Source organism: Dermacentor silvarum, unplaced genomic scaffold (assembly GCF_013339745.2).
Source record: "Dermacentor silvarum isolate Dsil-2018 unplaced genomic scaffold, BIME_Dsil_1.4 Seq60, whole genome shotgun sequence".
Taxonomy (NCBI): domain Eukaryota; kingdom Metazoa; phylum Arthropoda; class Arachnida; order Ixodida; family Ixodidae; genus Dermacentor; species Dermacentor silvarum.
Genome location: NW_023606497.1, coordinates 22,461 through 38,950, shown reverse-complemented (window position 1 = coordinate 38,950; position 16,490 = coordinate 22,461). Strand labels below are relative to the sequence as shown.

The following is a 16,490-nucleotide window of genomic DNA, read 5'->3' as shown; positions in this document are numbered from 1 at the left end:
ATGACGCATTACCTTCGAGCAAGATTCCTTCCTTCCCGGCTCACCCTTGCACACGTTTCCTCACACCCACTGCAAACGGCACACACAGGGCGATCTTATCGTAGTTAAACGGTACCTCACGGGATCTGGAGAGCCCATATGATTGCTACCGCAAAAAAAAAAAAAATGATACGAATCTATCGCTCCTTGGCGGCTTCATATGAATAAGTTCGCATACAAGTATTCACTGAAAAATTGCCACGCACACGTTCCATAGTTTAAGCACTACAAGATACTGCAGAAACAACGAAAGAAACTTAAAACGCAGAACCCTGTACCACGGCCGGTGGATACAAAAAAAAAAGAACAGGCGCGGCCTGCCGCGTCGGTCGGGCCACAATGGGAGCGAGCGTCTCAGCCGTAGTTGATTCGCGGCCACTTGGCTGGCCCGAACGGCGCTACTCTGGGGGGAGGGGGGAAGGGGGGGGGCTGGATGGGGGGAATCAGATTGCATGGCCGACGGCGTTCCTAGCGCGTCTCTCACGGTTTTTCTACGCTGTTCCCATACAACAGTCCTTGACTCTTGCCCCCACGGCAGATCTCGCCGTTTTCGATGCACGCGGCTGGCCGCACCTTTTCTTTTATCCAGCGGCCGTGTCTGTACATAGCGCGGATAAATAAACCGAGCGGATTCTGCACGGATATGCTCCATATCCTCCTGAGACACAAACACAACCATGGGATATAATCGCTCTTCAAGGTGGTTTTTATTGTTTACTATTATGTTATGAACTTGAAAACCAAATTAAAAAATTTTAATGCCACTGTTAGATGCCTAAAGCTGCGTCTCCATGTACGTGAAAAAAACAACTATCGCCATTACCTCCTAAATAACTACATAAATATAACTATCTCCAAAAACTGCATTTGATTGCTTAAACGCCGAGATGAAGTTGGAAGTACGTGTAGCACATTGCGGTGTAGCTGCCGCATCCGGTATTTTCACGCAATCTCGGGGATCTCTAAACACACCTCAAGGTTAATTTCGGCCATCTGGTACGAAACAGAGGTCAAGATCAATTGAGTGCCAAATTTCTCGAAAGCGCATGAAAAGAATATGAATGAAACACTTCTTCACAGTTACACATGCACCATACTTCATATCCAGAATTGCTGAGCACTTGGTCCCGGGATCGAATCCCGGCCACGGCGGCCGCATTTCGATGGGGGCGAAATGGGAAAACACCCGTGTACTTAGATTTAGGTGCACGTTAAAGAATCCCAAGTGGTCCAAATTTCCGGAGTCCCCCACTACGGCGTGCCTCATGATCAGATCGTTGTTTCGGCACGTAAAAGCCCATAATTTATTTTTTAATATCCAGAATGAATATTTTGCGGAGTCACAACCGAGTGAATTTAAAAAAAAACAAAAAAAGTTGAAGGGAATGTGCAATTTATTGTACAAGGGGTCTTAGGAGGATATTACAGAAGCCAGGAAGAACTGCGCCAATATTCCCAAAAATCACTTGGACAATAATTGTTTGTAAGATTGAATTTTAGCCAATCATGATGCTGGAGGTATAATAAGCGAAAAGGTCAACCAATTGCTCCTTGGAGCGATAAGCTTTTTAAATTCGGCCCCTGGCTTCCTTACCTTCGCGCACAAGAACGGGGCCATATGGTTGGCATAACATGCATTTTCGTTGCTAAGCTTTGTGCCACAAATCCCACCCATATGTTTGCTCCTCCATCCTTTGCTCAAAGTGGCGCGACCTTTCGGCTCTCTCCTCTCAAACCTTGCTCGCAAATATTTATCCCACTTGTAGAAAGCTTCCTACGTCAATGCGATAAGTGTCATTTTCGTACTCGCCTACACGGCTGACTTTTATAACGGTAGCTGTCCAAAAAAAAGAAAAAAAACTTTATGGGCGTAATCTGCCACACCACTAACCTATATGATTCAAACAAGGCACATGATTTATTCAAAGACGTGCCTTCTATTTAGTTCTAGTTTTTGTAAAAGGGGAATGAAGGCTTTGTTCTCTCTATCGTTTTATTTTTTGCAGGGCAAGCATAGTACCACCGGCTCGTTTGGTTTGAGTGCCTCTTCCTTGTAAGGCTAGGTGTGCCTTGGTTTGACGTGCAATAGCGTGGCCTTTTTTTATCTCTACCTAAGTCATTCTCGATACAAGGGATTTATCCACTTGAGTAAAGCTTTTCACGACAACGTGAGTGCTTTTTTATACCGCTTATCGTGAACTGGGATAGGCTGGGTCGTCGTTAACATGGCATTTAGCCAGAGGCGTCATCTGTTCGTTAGTAATAATAGAGCTCAGAAGGCGGAAATGAAATACCGGTGCTTTTTTTAGAAGGTCCAGAATTTTTAGAAATTACCTGTGTCAGAAAGCAGAGTTCTCACCCTTGATTTAAAGTACTCGATGAGGCGGCCATTAGTTCTACGAGAAGTGGAAATGCCTCAATAAATAACTAAGATAATTACGGTAGTAAACGTTTAATTATTATTTTGCGGCGCATATTTCAATCTACGAATTATAGCCGGTGAGTCAGCAAGGCGTATTCACTTGGAACAAATTCTCTGGACTGCACCAGTTTCGAGATATTAATTTTCAAAGTGTCCGATGAAATGCATTGGCGTTCCAGTTATTTTTGTGTTTCAATGCATAAAACAGCGCTTTTTTGAAAGAAGTAACTGGTACGCCAATGCATTTCGTCGGACACTTTGAAAATTAATGTCTCGAAACTGGTGCATTCCAGAGAATTGGTGCCAAGTGGATACGTCTTGCGGACTCACCAGCTATAATTCATAGCTTGAAATATGCACCGCAAAGTATTTGAATAAAAAGAAGTTAATTAGCATTATGCATTAATTATTGAATTAGACATTTGATTTGTCGTAAAACTAATGGCCGCTTGATCCAGTAATTTAGATCAAGCATTATAATCGTCCTGTCTGCCAAAGGCAATTTTTTAATATTTTCGGCTTTCTAATTAAAAAAAGAGAGAAAAACGCCCTATATATTGCATACCGTAGCAATAAAAGGCTATAAAATTGGTTTAGGACACCACACTCGGTATAGAGAAGCACACCAATAGCATTCACCATGTGGGGACTCATATCCACGTAGCAAGTAAGATGCCAGTGCTCAATAAAGCGCGGGCGGCAGACAAGAATATAACATGCTTATTGTCCAAAAGAACTTTGTGTGCAGGATTTCCTTACATATACATAGCTATAATATGCAGTTATTGATAGTGTTCTGTGAACCGTACATACATCAAAGTTACTGATGCGCTCGATTTTTAATGATCACACGATAAGAAGCCCACAAACGAAGATACCAAGGACAACACAGGCGAAATTACTTCTACTTACGTACTTAAGATCAAGTACTCATGACGTCTGCGGCCGATAGCATGTTCCACATCCGCCGCCAAGGTTTATAGGCGGTGACGCTAGCTAACACTCCCAGGGTTAGTTGTAGTAGTAAAACATAAATACCACAGAAAGTAGACGGGAAAACGGCGCGCGTTAGCTCAATGGTAAGAGCATCGCACGCGTAATGCGAAGACGTGGGATTGTTCCCCACCGGCAGTAAGTTGTTTTTTCATCCACTTTCATTTCCATTATTCTACCATTTCTTTAATTCAATTAGTAAGTACAAGTAATTTCCCATGTGTTGTGCTCGGCATCTTTGTTGGCTTCTTATGCTGTGATTATCTCTTACAAAAAATGTTGTTGGAAAACCATCGAATTTCCATTGATATTTCATGGCACCAACAACAGAAAAATTGTAGAAGTTCCATTGGTGTTTCATGGAGGATTTGTTGTACAGTCATGGAAAAGTGGCCACCGTGATTCCGTTGTATATCTATTGGATTAATGTTGTGTTGTTTTTCTACGGGGTATTCATTGGATTTTCATTGTATTGTTTTTCATGGGGTCTTCATTGCATTTTTTTGCTGTTCATTGTGTCGCACTGTATCTTTATGAAGTTGTTATTGCATTTAGTTCTCATTGTAATGACTTAATGCAATAAGATAATGCTTACTGAGGCTCAATATGAAGTGCAGCCTACAGTAACAAACAAGACAGCGTAAGAAAAGGTAGGCTCTTACTTATTTTATTTCTCGCGAAAGAAGCAAGGAAAGGCTATTTTTGATGTCAGGTACACTGGCCCCAGGAAACTTTGAGCAGGTGTATCCTGAAAGAGATGAGTAAAATGAACAATGCACAGCTTCAGCAAATTAAATAAGCAGTGATTATTGCTTACTTAAGCCAGAAAATTAATAAATATCTACTTGAAGCTCCAAGTACATGTTCTGTATAAGGAGCTATAAGAACACTATAATGAGTCATTAGCCACGTTTACATGAATGCGACAGTGGCGCATCGCATTAACGCACGAGACGATGGTAGATTTACGTGGCGCGCCCTTCTGGGGAGAGTTAATGCGCTACATGTAAACGGCGTCGCATCGCCTTCCCCAAATGTGCTTGGTAATTCTATGCGCTACTGTCGCATTCATGTAAACGGGACTACAGTAAATGTGCCAAGAGCTTTGTCCCAGATGCTACAGAGAAAGTATTTAACTAAATAAGCTTCTATGCAGATTACACTAGCTTTATGTTCGAATTATTCATCTGAAAAAGCCTGTAATACTTTTGTGTTCTCCTTAGTTAAATGATTATTACAAATAGCATTACCTTGAAATTATCTGATGGTCACTATGGAAATGCAAGGCTTGAAAATAACATGAAAACATTGCATCTGCATCCCACTACTTTCTGTAAAACTCTTTAAATGATTTAAGAGAAAGCATGCAACATTTTTAAAGTAGGTGCAGCCTGCTGCTTAAACATCACAGCAGTGTTGGTCAGACATGCTGCTAATTAACTAAATCAGCTCCATGTGCAAAGTGGCTGTCACACCAATGTGATGGGGCTCTGCATCTGCGCAGTCACTAAGGTCCTGCTAGAGTGAGCCTTGCATGCAACATGAGTCACGTATATTGACACTATTAGCAATAAGTACTACGTGAAAGTTAAGTGAAGCCAAGAAGTCTTGAAAAATGTTGCAGTCTTTTCTTAATAACGAAAAAAGGTATAAAAAAGTAGCGCATAGCAAATAGCCGAGCATGTTTTAAAATGTGCCATCAGAACCAGCTAATGCAGAAGTAGACCTAGGACTGTATGTGTGCTATGTGACCAGCTTTGATCAAAAGTCGAGCTCAACCAATCATTTGTTTTATCAGGCATCTAAAAATTGTGCATAACATCACGGCCAGAATGTTAGTAATAAAAGATGTGAACTATTTGCCATTTCACATTATTATTGAGAACACTTACTATACTGTAGCTAGTTGATAACGGTACAGTTGGTATAAGCACAATAGGCTTTGTACGCTTTGGCAGCATCCTTTCATATGCATGTTCTTAGATAATTATTTAAGACTAAATGATTGTAATACAATAATGTACACACCTATCACAGCCTCAACACGTACAGTGTCAAGGGCCTCCTTCTGAACAGCCTCGCCCCCAAAGAGAGACTTGCCGCGGAGCTCAGCGTCAGTGAAGACGTGGCGCAAAAGTGCCCTGGCAAATTTGCCACGGCCACTGCCACAGGCCCGGCTGAGCTGCTCCAGCACACTCTTGTCAATTAGTGTCCCGCCTCCTATGTCAACCTGGACAAAGAAAATTAAGCGATGCTTTAGAAGCTCACTTTTGATCACACAGAGCATAAAGGTGAACAATTTATCATCAAATAAACTAAACAAGTGTCTCCCAGCATCATCGCATGGTTTGCGTTGCAGAGGCATTTCTTTGACACTTATTTGCAGTGACTGACATTGAAGCGTCTGTGCGAGTAAAAGAAAACACAGCGAGAGACAAAGATAAATTGTTTATCACAAGCGGATTTGGTAATTGCCAGCTGGTTGCCCACAGATATACAAGCCGTCATCAGTGAGCATGATATCGCACACAGTCATTGTTAATTATTTCTAAAGTGCATATAGTACAAGCAGCCTTCCGGCGACCGCTTGCCAACTGCCACCACGCCGGCCAGACATCAATCTTAGTCATAGTCGCACATCGTAAATGAACAACTGCACGTCTTTAAGTGGTCCACACAGACCCCTTTCACCATCTAAAGTGAATTCAGGGGCCAGCAATTTGGAAAACACTTATTTTACCTTGCTTTGCTCACGGCATCACATCGAATACACTATATTGCCAAAAAACAAGGGAAAACAACTGGCAGCACACAATAAGCGTACCTTTGTGCAAGCAATTACGGGATCGTCTTGCTTCTTCTCAACATTGTTGAGGATCCTCTTCAGCCTCTTGACCATCTTGCCAGCTTCTGCATAATGAGCAAGCAATACAATCACTGAACAAAAGTGTACAAGTACTTTGATCATTTCAGTGAAAAAGTACCAAATTCCTTATGCAGCGAAATATCTCGTACTTTATAATGAACATTGCGACACATCTGTCAGTCATTGATGCACGATTTGGCGCAATTTTGTGTCCACAAGTTATACATGTAATTTGCGAGAGTTACTTTGCAGGAAGTGTTGCAAGTACAAAACAATTGCTCAATGAAATATGCAGAGTGGGACTTGGTGACTGCACAACTTGTAGCCTCCACAGGGTTGCCTGCTAATTATGAAATGGAGTAGAGGTTCCCCTATGTTGCAAAACGACATTAGGGAAACTGATAACTGCCTAAATGGTGACCCATGTCACACGGGACAACATAAGTGCAATTTGAGCGAGTGCACTTCGCCGCGAGTCTCATTCGCACACTGCCACACGGGAACGCGTAGCGACACTTGCCGCAAAGCACACTCGCCAGTGAGTGCGTTCGCCAAACTCACTTCACTGCGCTGAAGTGCGTGGTCTGGTAGCAGAGGCTCAGAAATAAATGAACGAATATTGAAAGCAGATTCAGTAGTAACTTTAGACCACCTTTTTTGTGATTGGAAATGTTATAAGCTTATAAAATGTGCCATACTTAAAACAAAAGAAGTAATAAGCTACTGCACTATTCTCGATCTGCGGCTGTTTATATGTAATGATCGTACAATTGTTTATGCCTGTGCTAGCCACCCTAACTGTGCAGCCGCCGTCATTTGTTCCGAGTTTATAGGATAGAAGTAGTGCATCAATGATGATATGGTCAGGTGAGGAGACTAAGGCGCTCATACATGAGGTGCCGCGATAGTACCGTTTCTTGCCATTTATAATGGCGACACGTTTGTCGTGCTACAAATGCCGTATAGACGCTCAAACGACACAATCCAGCGTGGGTAAAGGTCGAACGCTGCCCTTGCTCAGCTAACGAATAAATCGAGCGGAGCATGACAGCGTGTCCATTTAACTTCGCCATTTTACAGCCAAGCTGACTACGCGTCACTTGCGTCTTTAGCAAACACGCTCTTGATTATGCAAAATTGACGCAATTCTCTGTATTGTCTGAGTGCATGAAAGGTCAGCGGAGTCTCGGAGTGGTTCCTATACAACCAATAAGCGCTGCAATAACACGCTCCAAATGCTCAAATCAGTTCTTGTGCCATCTGCAACGGAATCTGGCAATTTCATTCTGCTCGGCTTGGATGCGACACTCTTGCCCTGATCGGTAATATTATTGCTGTTGCAATGAACTCCTTCATTAGAACTAAAATTTATTCTCGATGCTCCTTTGAATATTATGCACTGTTAATTTGAAAACCATGCTTAAAATAACAAACATGTGTTGTGCCTACTGATTCATCCATTGCTAGTGTCATCAATTCCACAGGACACTTTTCTTTCTCGTGTAGCAGCGCGCTGCCAAAGTGACACTCAGTGCGTTGAAGTGCACTTGCTTGAAGCGACACTAAATTTGCCCGTGTGACATGGGTATAAGAGGGACAAGTACTACATCAGAAAATAGTCATAACATTAACCATGCCTTATATGAATGTGCGCTCTAAATTTGATGGTTTCGTAGTTGTGGTTCAGAGCAGATTAAATGGCTCAGAACAATTACTCAAGATACATGAGAAACACACAAGAACATCAGAAGAGCTGCAGTTTCACTACTACAGAGGGAGCAGCTCTTTTTGTAGCGACAAATAAGAGGGCATATTTCTTTGTAATTTCTATTACTTTACTGTACGCTACAAGTAAATTAGTTTAAAGTGTACTCAATGTGTATTTATTATGAAACAGCCCACAGTAACAGGATGATGAAAAGACACATACCATGTACTACTCAACAGGAAACTGTCTTAAGGTTTGTGTTTGGCACTTCATTTCTTCATATCAAATGGCTTGTTCATGTGTCAATACCCACATGCACATTCTCATCACAATATGCTACACATTACAAATTCTCAAAGCCATGTGCACCCACTGAAATTGCACTCCACAGTGTTTAGTTTTCTTCCACTATGTTTAGATGGAAACATAATGAATGAAATAGGGAGAACCCAGCTGATTGAATGAAAGAGCAAACAACTGACTGATTTTATTCAAATGAAGTGGACGTATATGGTGAAAAGTGGGGGATGTGAGCAGCTACCTAACAAAAACAATGAAAAAAAGAAGAGTTTGAACAGCAAAAAAAAAATTAAATTCTATGTTGATTAAAGAATGGGACAACTCTGGCGTACGATGCAGATGTTTTTGATCGTTCGGAGGTGCACTGTTACAAAATCTGTCCTCGATGTGCGCGAGCGAAATCAAAGGAGTGCTTATGCAAGTTTTTGTTATCACATCATGAATGCTTCCTAAATCTCTCTTCCTAGTGGTCTTTTCGTGCTCACAATTTTTGTTCTTTCTGACAGCGCAGAACATTTGCATTGTTTACATTAAGTTGCTGGCACATGTACCCATGTTCACATAGCTATTCATTGATACAACACCCAATCTGTCCTTGCTGCATGATAGGGAAATCCTATAAAAATGTTGCTGGCATATTCTCCAAACTTCCACCTGAGTTTCATTTTGCAAGCATCTTGGCTTTCCACCTTTTCTATCTCATTAACTGGTTTGCACATTATTTTTCGTTTGTGTGACAGGTTATGGTTGTACGGTAAAATTACAGGTTTCCAGATTTGTATCCATGTTTTTTTTCGTGTGGTCATTAATTGCCAGCTTTATATATTTTGGATATTGCAAACATGCTGTTCAGGTATACCATATTTATCTGCAGTTCTAAGCTTTCTGCTACTATGTGGTGGCCTCATTTTCTGACTGCCCGGGTGGTACATGCCAAGGCAATGCCTCTATGCCACTTCTAGTTGGCCATTCAAAACAATTTTTATATGTCCTGGTTTTTTGTAAACACTGATTGTGTGCTGTCTTTAGTCATAAATTGAAATCTTAGAACTACAGTGTTCCTTCTCATTGCACTTTATGCATAAATTCCACCCCTGTGTGCACATTTTGAAGCAAGGAATTTATGAAACAGCAAGAGCGGATTAGATATTAGGATTATTTAATATCTGGCGAAATATAAAATACATTGCTGCATCACTGCAATAAGCCATGCAAGAACCTCTCAGTAAGAAAAGAACATCCCTCTTACACAAAGCACCTACTTCACCTACATACATGCTTAAAGGGCTACCGACGTGATATTTTCATCAATTTTCTTTTTGCTGTATGGTGCATTTGTGTAAACCCCAGAAAAAAAATTGTCAAATGCCTCAGAGCGCCCTAAATAATTTACTATGGTAGCTTTTCTACAGTCAGTTTCCGTTACATTTCCAAGGAGCATACTGTGTTGTGATACATGGTCACGTGGGAGCAGGACATTGTGACATTCTGACACTCGCTCCAGCTTGTTCGATCCCCTCAATATAACTCGTGGACTTGCTCGACATGCTACTATTCATTCTGACGGCCAATGTAGCAGCACAGCAAACGACCAAATGAGCTAAAGCGAATGTCAAAACGTTGCAATGTCCTGATCTTACATACTGTGTCATAACATCACAACACCATATCCCCCAGCAACAAAACCTAGCTCAGAAATACGAGATGACTAACAGTACTTTGAGGCATGTCACAATTTGTTTCCACTATTTAGAGGTCTAGGACATTCATTTAACGAAGAAATTAAGTCGAAAATATCATGTTAGCATCCCTTTAAGATATCGCCTGTGACAAAAATGCTGATGAAATTTAGTGCTGGTTTTTGTCTTGCTCTTCCCGTATTTGTCTGCTTCGTACAGTACCTTTTCCTCAGCAATGTGAAATAACTTTTCCAGCAACAAGTTTTATTATTAAAATGAACATGGACGGTTGATCAAATTATACAGTAAAAATGTTTCAAAGGTCAGCTGAAATAAAATGTCTCTCTTGTTAAATTTGCTATATATGATTAATAGATACCACTGAACCAATCTTGGCACAGCAGCACAGCTGGTAATTGTACAATATTTTTAACAGCCTTTAAACATCACCTAAGCAGATGATACATGCATTTAACAGCCTAGCCATAATTTTAGGTCCCAGCAGGTTATGTCAGATTTTTTGTGCACTGCAGGCAGTTGCAAGCTGTCGCGACTGAGGCTGGCCTCGCGTTGCCATGCCTAGAGAGCCACAGACTAATCAGAACATGTGGGTCTCACAAGTGCCTACTACGGCGAGAGGGCTCATTGCAGCACTTCATGACGGCCATGGCGTCTGCGTTACGCAGCAGTGTGGCCTAGAATGCACGGGTGCAGCGTTGGAATCTCGGAGGTTACGTCGAGGAGCAGTGTCTTAAGTGATGCGAAACTTCTACAGAGCAATAATGGCGGCGTTTTATCTTTTCAGCTTGAATACCAAAATAGGTATTTTGCAATATGAGGGATTGATGTGGACCTAGTTGGTGGTGCGTTTGGAAGGGGAAACGAGGACAATGAAAGATCAACAACACAGCGCATGTGTTGCTGATCTCATTGTCCTCGTCTTAATCTGAATTATCTGAAAAAAGGCTTTTGACATGGTTCAAGACTTTGTTACAGTTGGCATTCACCAATATTATTTATGCTGCAAGAAAGGGTTGCAGCGCTCAGAAAATTGAATGTTTCATGCATTAAAAATCCTAAGGGGAACAAAACCAACATGTAGTGCTGACCTGCATGTAGTTTATGTGCCTTAAGAGCGTCATAAGTAAACTGAAGTACGAGTAGGCATATGGCTTCTGCTGTAAGGTGCTTACCAGTAAGATAGCTGTGCTCCTCCTGAAGCCTCTTCAGGCTTTGGATTTCAGCCTTCAAGGTTTCATTTTCCTCTTTCAGCTGGTGCACTTGCATCCCACATTCGCTGCAAGCCCCATTCTGAAATCATGAGAGTGCATGCATTCTCAGGCATCAAAGAGATAGAAAAATTGGTGCATATGTTCAGCCAGTAGCATAACTGGGGATTACTTCTGGAGGTTGATTTTTGAATGCTTGTCAGTGACTGAATGTTTTCGGTACTTTTAAGAAAAAAGAGGAAGAGTACAGAACAGAAGGACCATTTGCCTTTAACTAATTTTTCTTGGAAACTAAATTTCATATCACGGTGAAGACTGGAAAAGATGTAATCAGAACTCATGCCCCTCATTACTTATCACGTATGCGTAGCCCCTGGTTGCTAACAGAGAATGAAATTCTTTATTCAACAATGTGATCAATGCAGTGCTTGCACAGCTATCATCTTTTTTGATGCACATTTTGCACTCTTACACTACTACCAAAAATATAGTTGATAAAAAGTATGCACCAGAGACTCCTAGCTCCTTAACATGCATGAATTTACAACGCCTGATGCTAAATTTAAAACCTCCTTTTCTCTTGTAAACTAAGTCATATGATGCAATGAATATAGTTGCAAGCAAGCAACAGGAATAAGCGGTGGATTTACCTTTTAGTCTACAGGGCACTACTACATATCAGCCCTTGATGTGTAAAACTACTGCACTCACAACCTCACAGCTGGTGCATAAAAATAGGTTTCAATTGAATTTTGTCCCCTGATACAATGGCGATCTTAGTGGGACGTAATGCATCAATGCAGCAAATGAATGTAGCGCCACCATGTATTGCAATGTCTACTGTGCGCTAGCTTCCCAAATTTCGCCCCAACAAAACTACGTCGTGATGCAGCAATGACGCAATTTAGGTAAAAAGTACCCTTTTGGAACAATATGGGGCCACAAATTCCAGTCGGCGCAAATTAGAGCCGAATTCCCACTACTGCCAAGTTTAACGGAACTTGCACCAGATAGAGCTACGAGAATACACAAATTTTGAAACATTGCGGAAAGATTTTTTAATGGTTGTGACCCATTTCTTGCACGTTTTCCACAACTCAGATGTCTTTCTGAGTCATAAACTATACCCTTAAATGCATGGTTAAGACTTAGAGATTGACTCCAACTAAATAAGGAAATTTACTAGCCCGACGTTTCGGAACCAATTCGGCTCCTTCAGGGGGTATTCTTCAGAGGCGGCCGCCACCTCCGAAGAATACCCCCTGAAGGAGCCAAATTGGTTCCGAAACATCGGGCTAGTCAATCAATTTTCCCAACCAGACAGGTAATTCTATCGAAATGTTTAGCTTCAAGTTAAATGCATGGTGTATCATATATGACATGTGCAAATTTATATAAAACCAACAGGTAATGGAGCCAAGGAAAGCACAGGCGTAATTAGTTGTGACTGAAATTGGAATGTAGAAAATAATGAAGGAAAAGGAAGTGGATGAAAAGATTACTTGTTCGCGCTGGGGACAAAACCCACAACCTCTGCATTAGGTTTGGTCTTTTTATCTAGACAAGGCCTTATCCACCTTAATTTCCCTTATCTACATTTCAATTCCAACCACAGCTAATTAACCCTATGCTTCCTTTCTTCATGTATGTGTCGAATTTGGCAACCATGCATTTCTTTAAAATTTGATGTTTGCTCAAACAAACTAAAAAAAATTATGAGGTGTTACGTGCTAAAAACCACAATCCGATTTTCAGGTATGCCGTAGTGGGGAGTCTGGATTAATTTTGATCACCTGGGAATCTTTACCGTGCCACCACGAGCATTTTTGCGTTTCACCCCCATAGAAATGCGGCCGCCGCTTTTCACAGGAAAACAAAAATTCAAGCAGTAAAGGGTTTCAAGCACAAAGTATTTAGACACATAAGTTATCTTTATGTAACCATTAAAAGTTATTTTGGTGCATTTCCTTGTTTCAGTGTCACTGAATACATTAGTAAAACCTGGACCTAGTGAGAATTTGTAGTATTTCCATAAACTATTATTGTAACCTCAGATGCGAAAATCTCCTTCAGCCCTTTTAGAAATTAGTCGGATTTGTTAAGAGGGGGGTGACTGCAAAATGCCCACGCGCGTGCGCCGCAAGCACCACGTGGACCCGGGATTGTATACTAAGAACGGCGTAATCCTATCTTTTCTAAACATTGTAGTGTTATTAGCTGCGACAAAATGCATGCAACAAGTTTAAAACGTGGTTAGTTTCTCTCATGAAGCGTAATTCAACACTGTGCCCACGTGGGGTTTATACGAACCCCTTCTGCCGTTGAAATGCTTGCGCCCGTACCAGCGACAAGCCGTGACCTCTTCTTTTCAAGGGCTTGCGGGCTCCCTGCAAGAAATATTGCGCAAAAGCAAGTGCTTAAACAAGGACTCGACAAATACACACACAGGGAGTGAGAGGAGGCAATGCCCCTTGTCAAAGCCTAAAACGTCATGAGCCGAGCATAATAAAGCACCGAGCAGGACCAAATAATCTGTACACTTTATAAACGTTTGCCGTAAAGATCATTTCGTTGCGCTACCAGAGACGACACATGGAGTGTCGTTATAGCACTTGAATATGGTGATAGTTACGTCTCCGTTTTAGGCCTCTCTGACAGTGCCAGCATCACTTGCGATCTTTAATGGGTGCTTTAAAGTATGGCGGTATATATAGATGCAAACATATAACATAACATAAATGCTTACCACAGTTGAGTAGGATCGCCGTGGCCGCTGGTTGGCCTTCCTCCCAAAAGACGTCCTGGATGCTGCCCTGCAACTTTTTTATTGCGCCCTCCTGGGCCACAAACCTATAACCTACATTCGTGTCGGCGAGTGCGCGGACGGGATACACATCCCATTTTTCCTCCGCCACCCATTTTATCAAAATGTGTGACATACCTTCACAAAAATAACCACGCACGTGCATTTCGTATGTTGCGCCCTCCACTCATAAACCAAACCACTCATAAACATAACCACTCATAAACAAAAGCAAGCTGTTAGGGTTGCTTGCTATATCTCCGATTTCGTCAAATTTGGTAAAGGCAAAAGTAAATTCTGTTGGCAAACCTGATACTTAAAAATTTGTGATAAAATAATATTTATTTAATATATTATACGTTTTATAATATGCGTCGGGTGTAATTCAACGCTGCAGCGACGGCTGCTTATCAGAAACATGTATTTCGATTTGAAGGCTGTGTTTTTGCAGGCTCGGAGGCTAGGTTGCCCCAAGCTTGACTACGGCCACAGCTATGGCCAAGGCAAGGAGCCCAGCGTGTTGGCTATTTGATTGATAGTCAACAAAAATAGAGTACACCAATTCGTGGCTCAAGAACGGAAGCAGTGCGGCATAATCATTCCACAGCATTCTACTTGTGAATATGCATTTCTAAACTTGCAAACCAAAAATCATATAATAGTCTGTACTCTCATCTAATAAAAGCACAAAAGTCCAGACATATTGCCTTATTGTTATTACTATTATTTCTCATGGCGCTGTCGTCGTGAGATAGCGTTCCGCAAGCAAGGCTCTGTTTTTGCGCTCTAACATATGAAGTCCCATGCATGCTCTCGTTCGCCAGTACATGTGGTCTGATCGGATGTGCACGTGAGCGAAAACGTATATTCTGGGGCTTTATTGTTTGCCTGCGCCGACTGCTGCCATGCCGCCGAAAAGACAGTTTGGCAAGTACCTGTGGGACTCATCCGTCGAAGTTCCCCGTCGTTCTAAATACAGATTCAAGAACCGGTCATTTGGCGCGGATTCTGCGCCTGTCGCGATGAGTGAGGAAGACAGCTCAGATGGATGCGATACTGAGGCAGACGACGCACGCTGCTTGGCCCATGCAGGCTCAAATCAAAGTACCGAACCACGTTGTGTGGAACACTGCCCTTCTCAGTCATGCGATCCATTGCTAAGTCCGTGCGAAGATTCATCCTCCAGTGGCAGCGAATCGGAACCTGATGCTGAATTAGAACCAGACCACAGCGAGCGGCAGTGCATGGAGGGCTGGAAAGACGAGCTGGTAAGTGTGCATGCGGCTGGTTTGGTAGTTTGTGTTGCCTCTGAAGTACCAACCATGGGGGATCGGACAAGAGTTTTGATGGAATTAGGAGAAGGCATTTAGTCCTGACTAGGAAGAAAGAAAAATAGTTGAGGAAAATTGAAGGATTAACAATATCACAGTGTACTAAGATTTCAGCAAGAAAGCCGCCTTGAATCTAGTAGAAATTTTGTACAGCTGCACTAGAATCCATGTGATATCACTTGAGAGGAATTACCCAGGCAAAGAAGGCACAGAAGAAAAAATTAAAACCAAGTTCGCACAGCTTAATATTTTTCTTCAAGATTGATTAGCAAAGGTAAGAGTAAAAAAAGTAACGATTGTCTCAGCACCTGTACAAATTGGGCTCAGTGGAGAGGGCCCTGGCTTTGTGACGATAAAGGCAACAAACGTCGCAGTGAATAAAAATCACTTCTTTTTCTTTTTTACCTTTTCTTTAGTATGAGTAAAGCTGAGCTAAACACTGCTATACAAAAATAAAGCAATAAACCATTCACAATTTTGTCACTTTCAAAGGCCAATTTCATGACGGGGCAATGCGTACTCTTTCTTGGAAGCAGCCACTATTTGCTTGGCAGAAATGTCGCAACTCATTTCGTCTCTTTAGCAAATGTATTCCCAAATTTTCAGCAACATTAAGTAAATATATTTGGCGGTACAAAATACAGAACTATGAGAAAAAAACATTTATTTCACAAGCAGCGTACACATGATTATTTAGGTTTATGCACTTTTTTGAGCCCATGCAGCATGTATACACATTTGATATTATTTACTGTAAAGCAGTTTATAGCTTTCTTTTTCGCGATTGCAGGTTGTTTCATTTTCCTAGCTTGATCTTATAGGTGGCTTGCACAGCTCTCCTAGCTGCCATGTTGGCAAACCAGCACTGTAAGCTCTGTAAAGATGTCATAAACAGTACGCTGTCTGTCCCCATAAGCTGTGATAGTATAGTAAAGCTGAGAAAAGGCGCAATCTGGTGGATCTGGGGCTTGCAGCTCTCCTCGAGTACCATTATTCTCACATGAAAAATGTTTGTTTATTCCATACACCATACCCAATTTATTGTTCGGCTGCCTAAAAGATGACACTGCAGTATTGTCCTTTTGTCAAGAGAAAACTGACTTCAGAGACTTGTAGAGTA

At 41.7% G+C, this 16,490-nt stretch overlaps 1 protein-coding gene and 1 non-coding gene across 2 annotated transcripts; one reads left to right on the top strand and one right to left on the bottom strand.

The window, feature by feature from the left end:
- The first annotated feature begins 2,596 nt into the window (after nt 1–2,596).
- On the top strand, nt 2,597–2,728 carry LOC119435297 (small nucleolar RNA SNORD90). The gene has a single exon (XR_005188808.1). It is a non-coding gene; the product is annotated as a small nucleolar RNA SNORD90 (small nucleolar RNA).
- Nucleotides 2,729–4,923: 2,195 nt separating this feature from the next.
- LOC125941905 (uncharacterized) lies at nt 4,924–15,194 on the bottom strand. Its single transcript, XM_049659782.1, has 5 exons — nt 15,114–15,194; nt 11,201–11,318; nt 6,279–6,364; nt 5,505–5,684; nt 4,924–4,983 (listed from the first exon to the last, which is right to left on the bottom strand). Exons 1-5 carry the CDS (start codon nt 15,192–15,194, stop codon nt 4,924–4,926), a joined length of 525 nt encoding a protein of 174 aa, XP_049515739.1.
- Nucleotides 15,195–16,490: the final 1,296 nt, after the last annotated feature.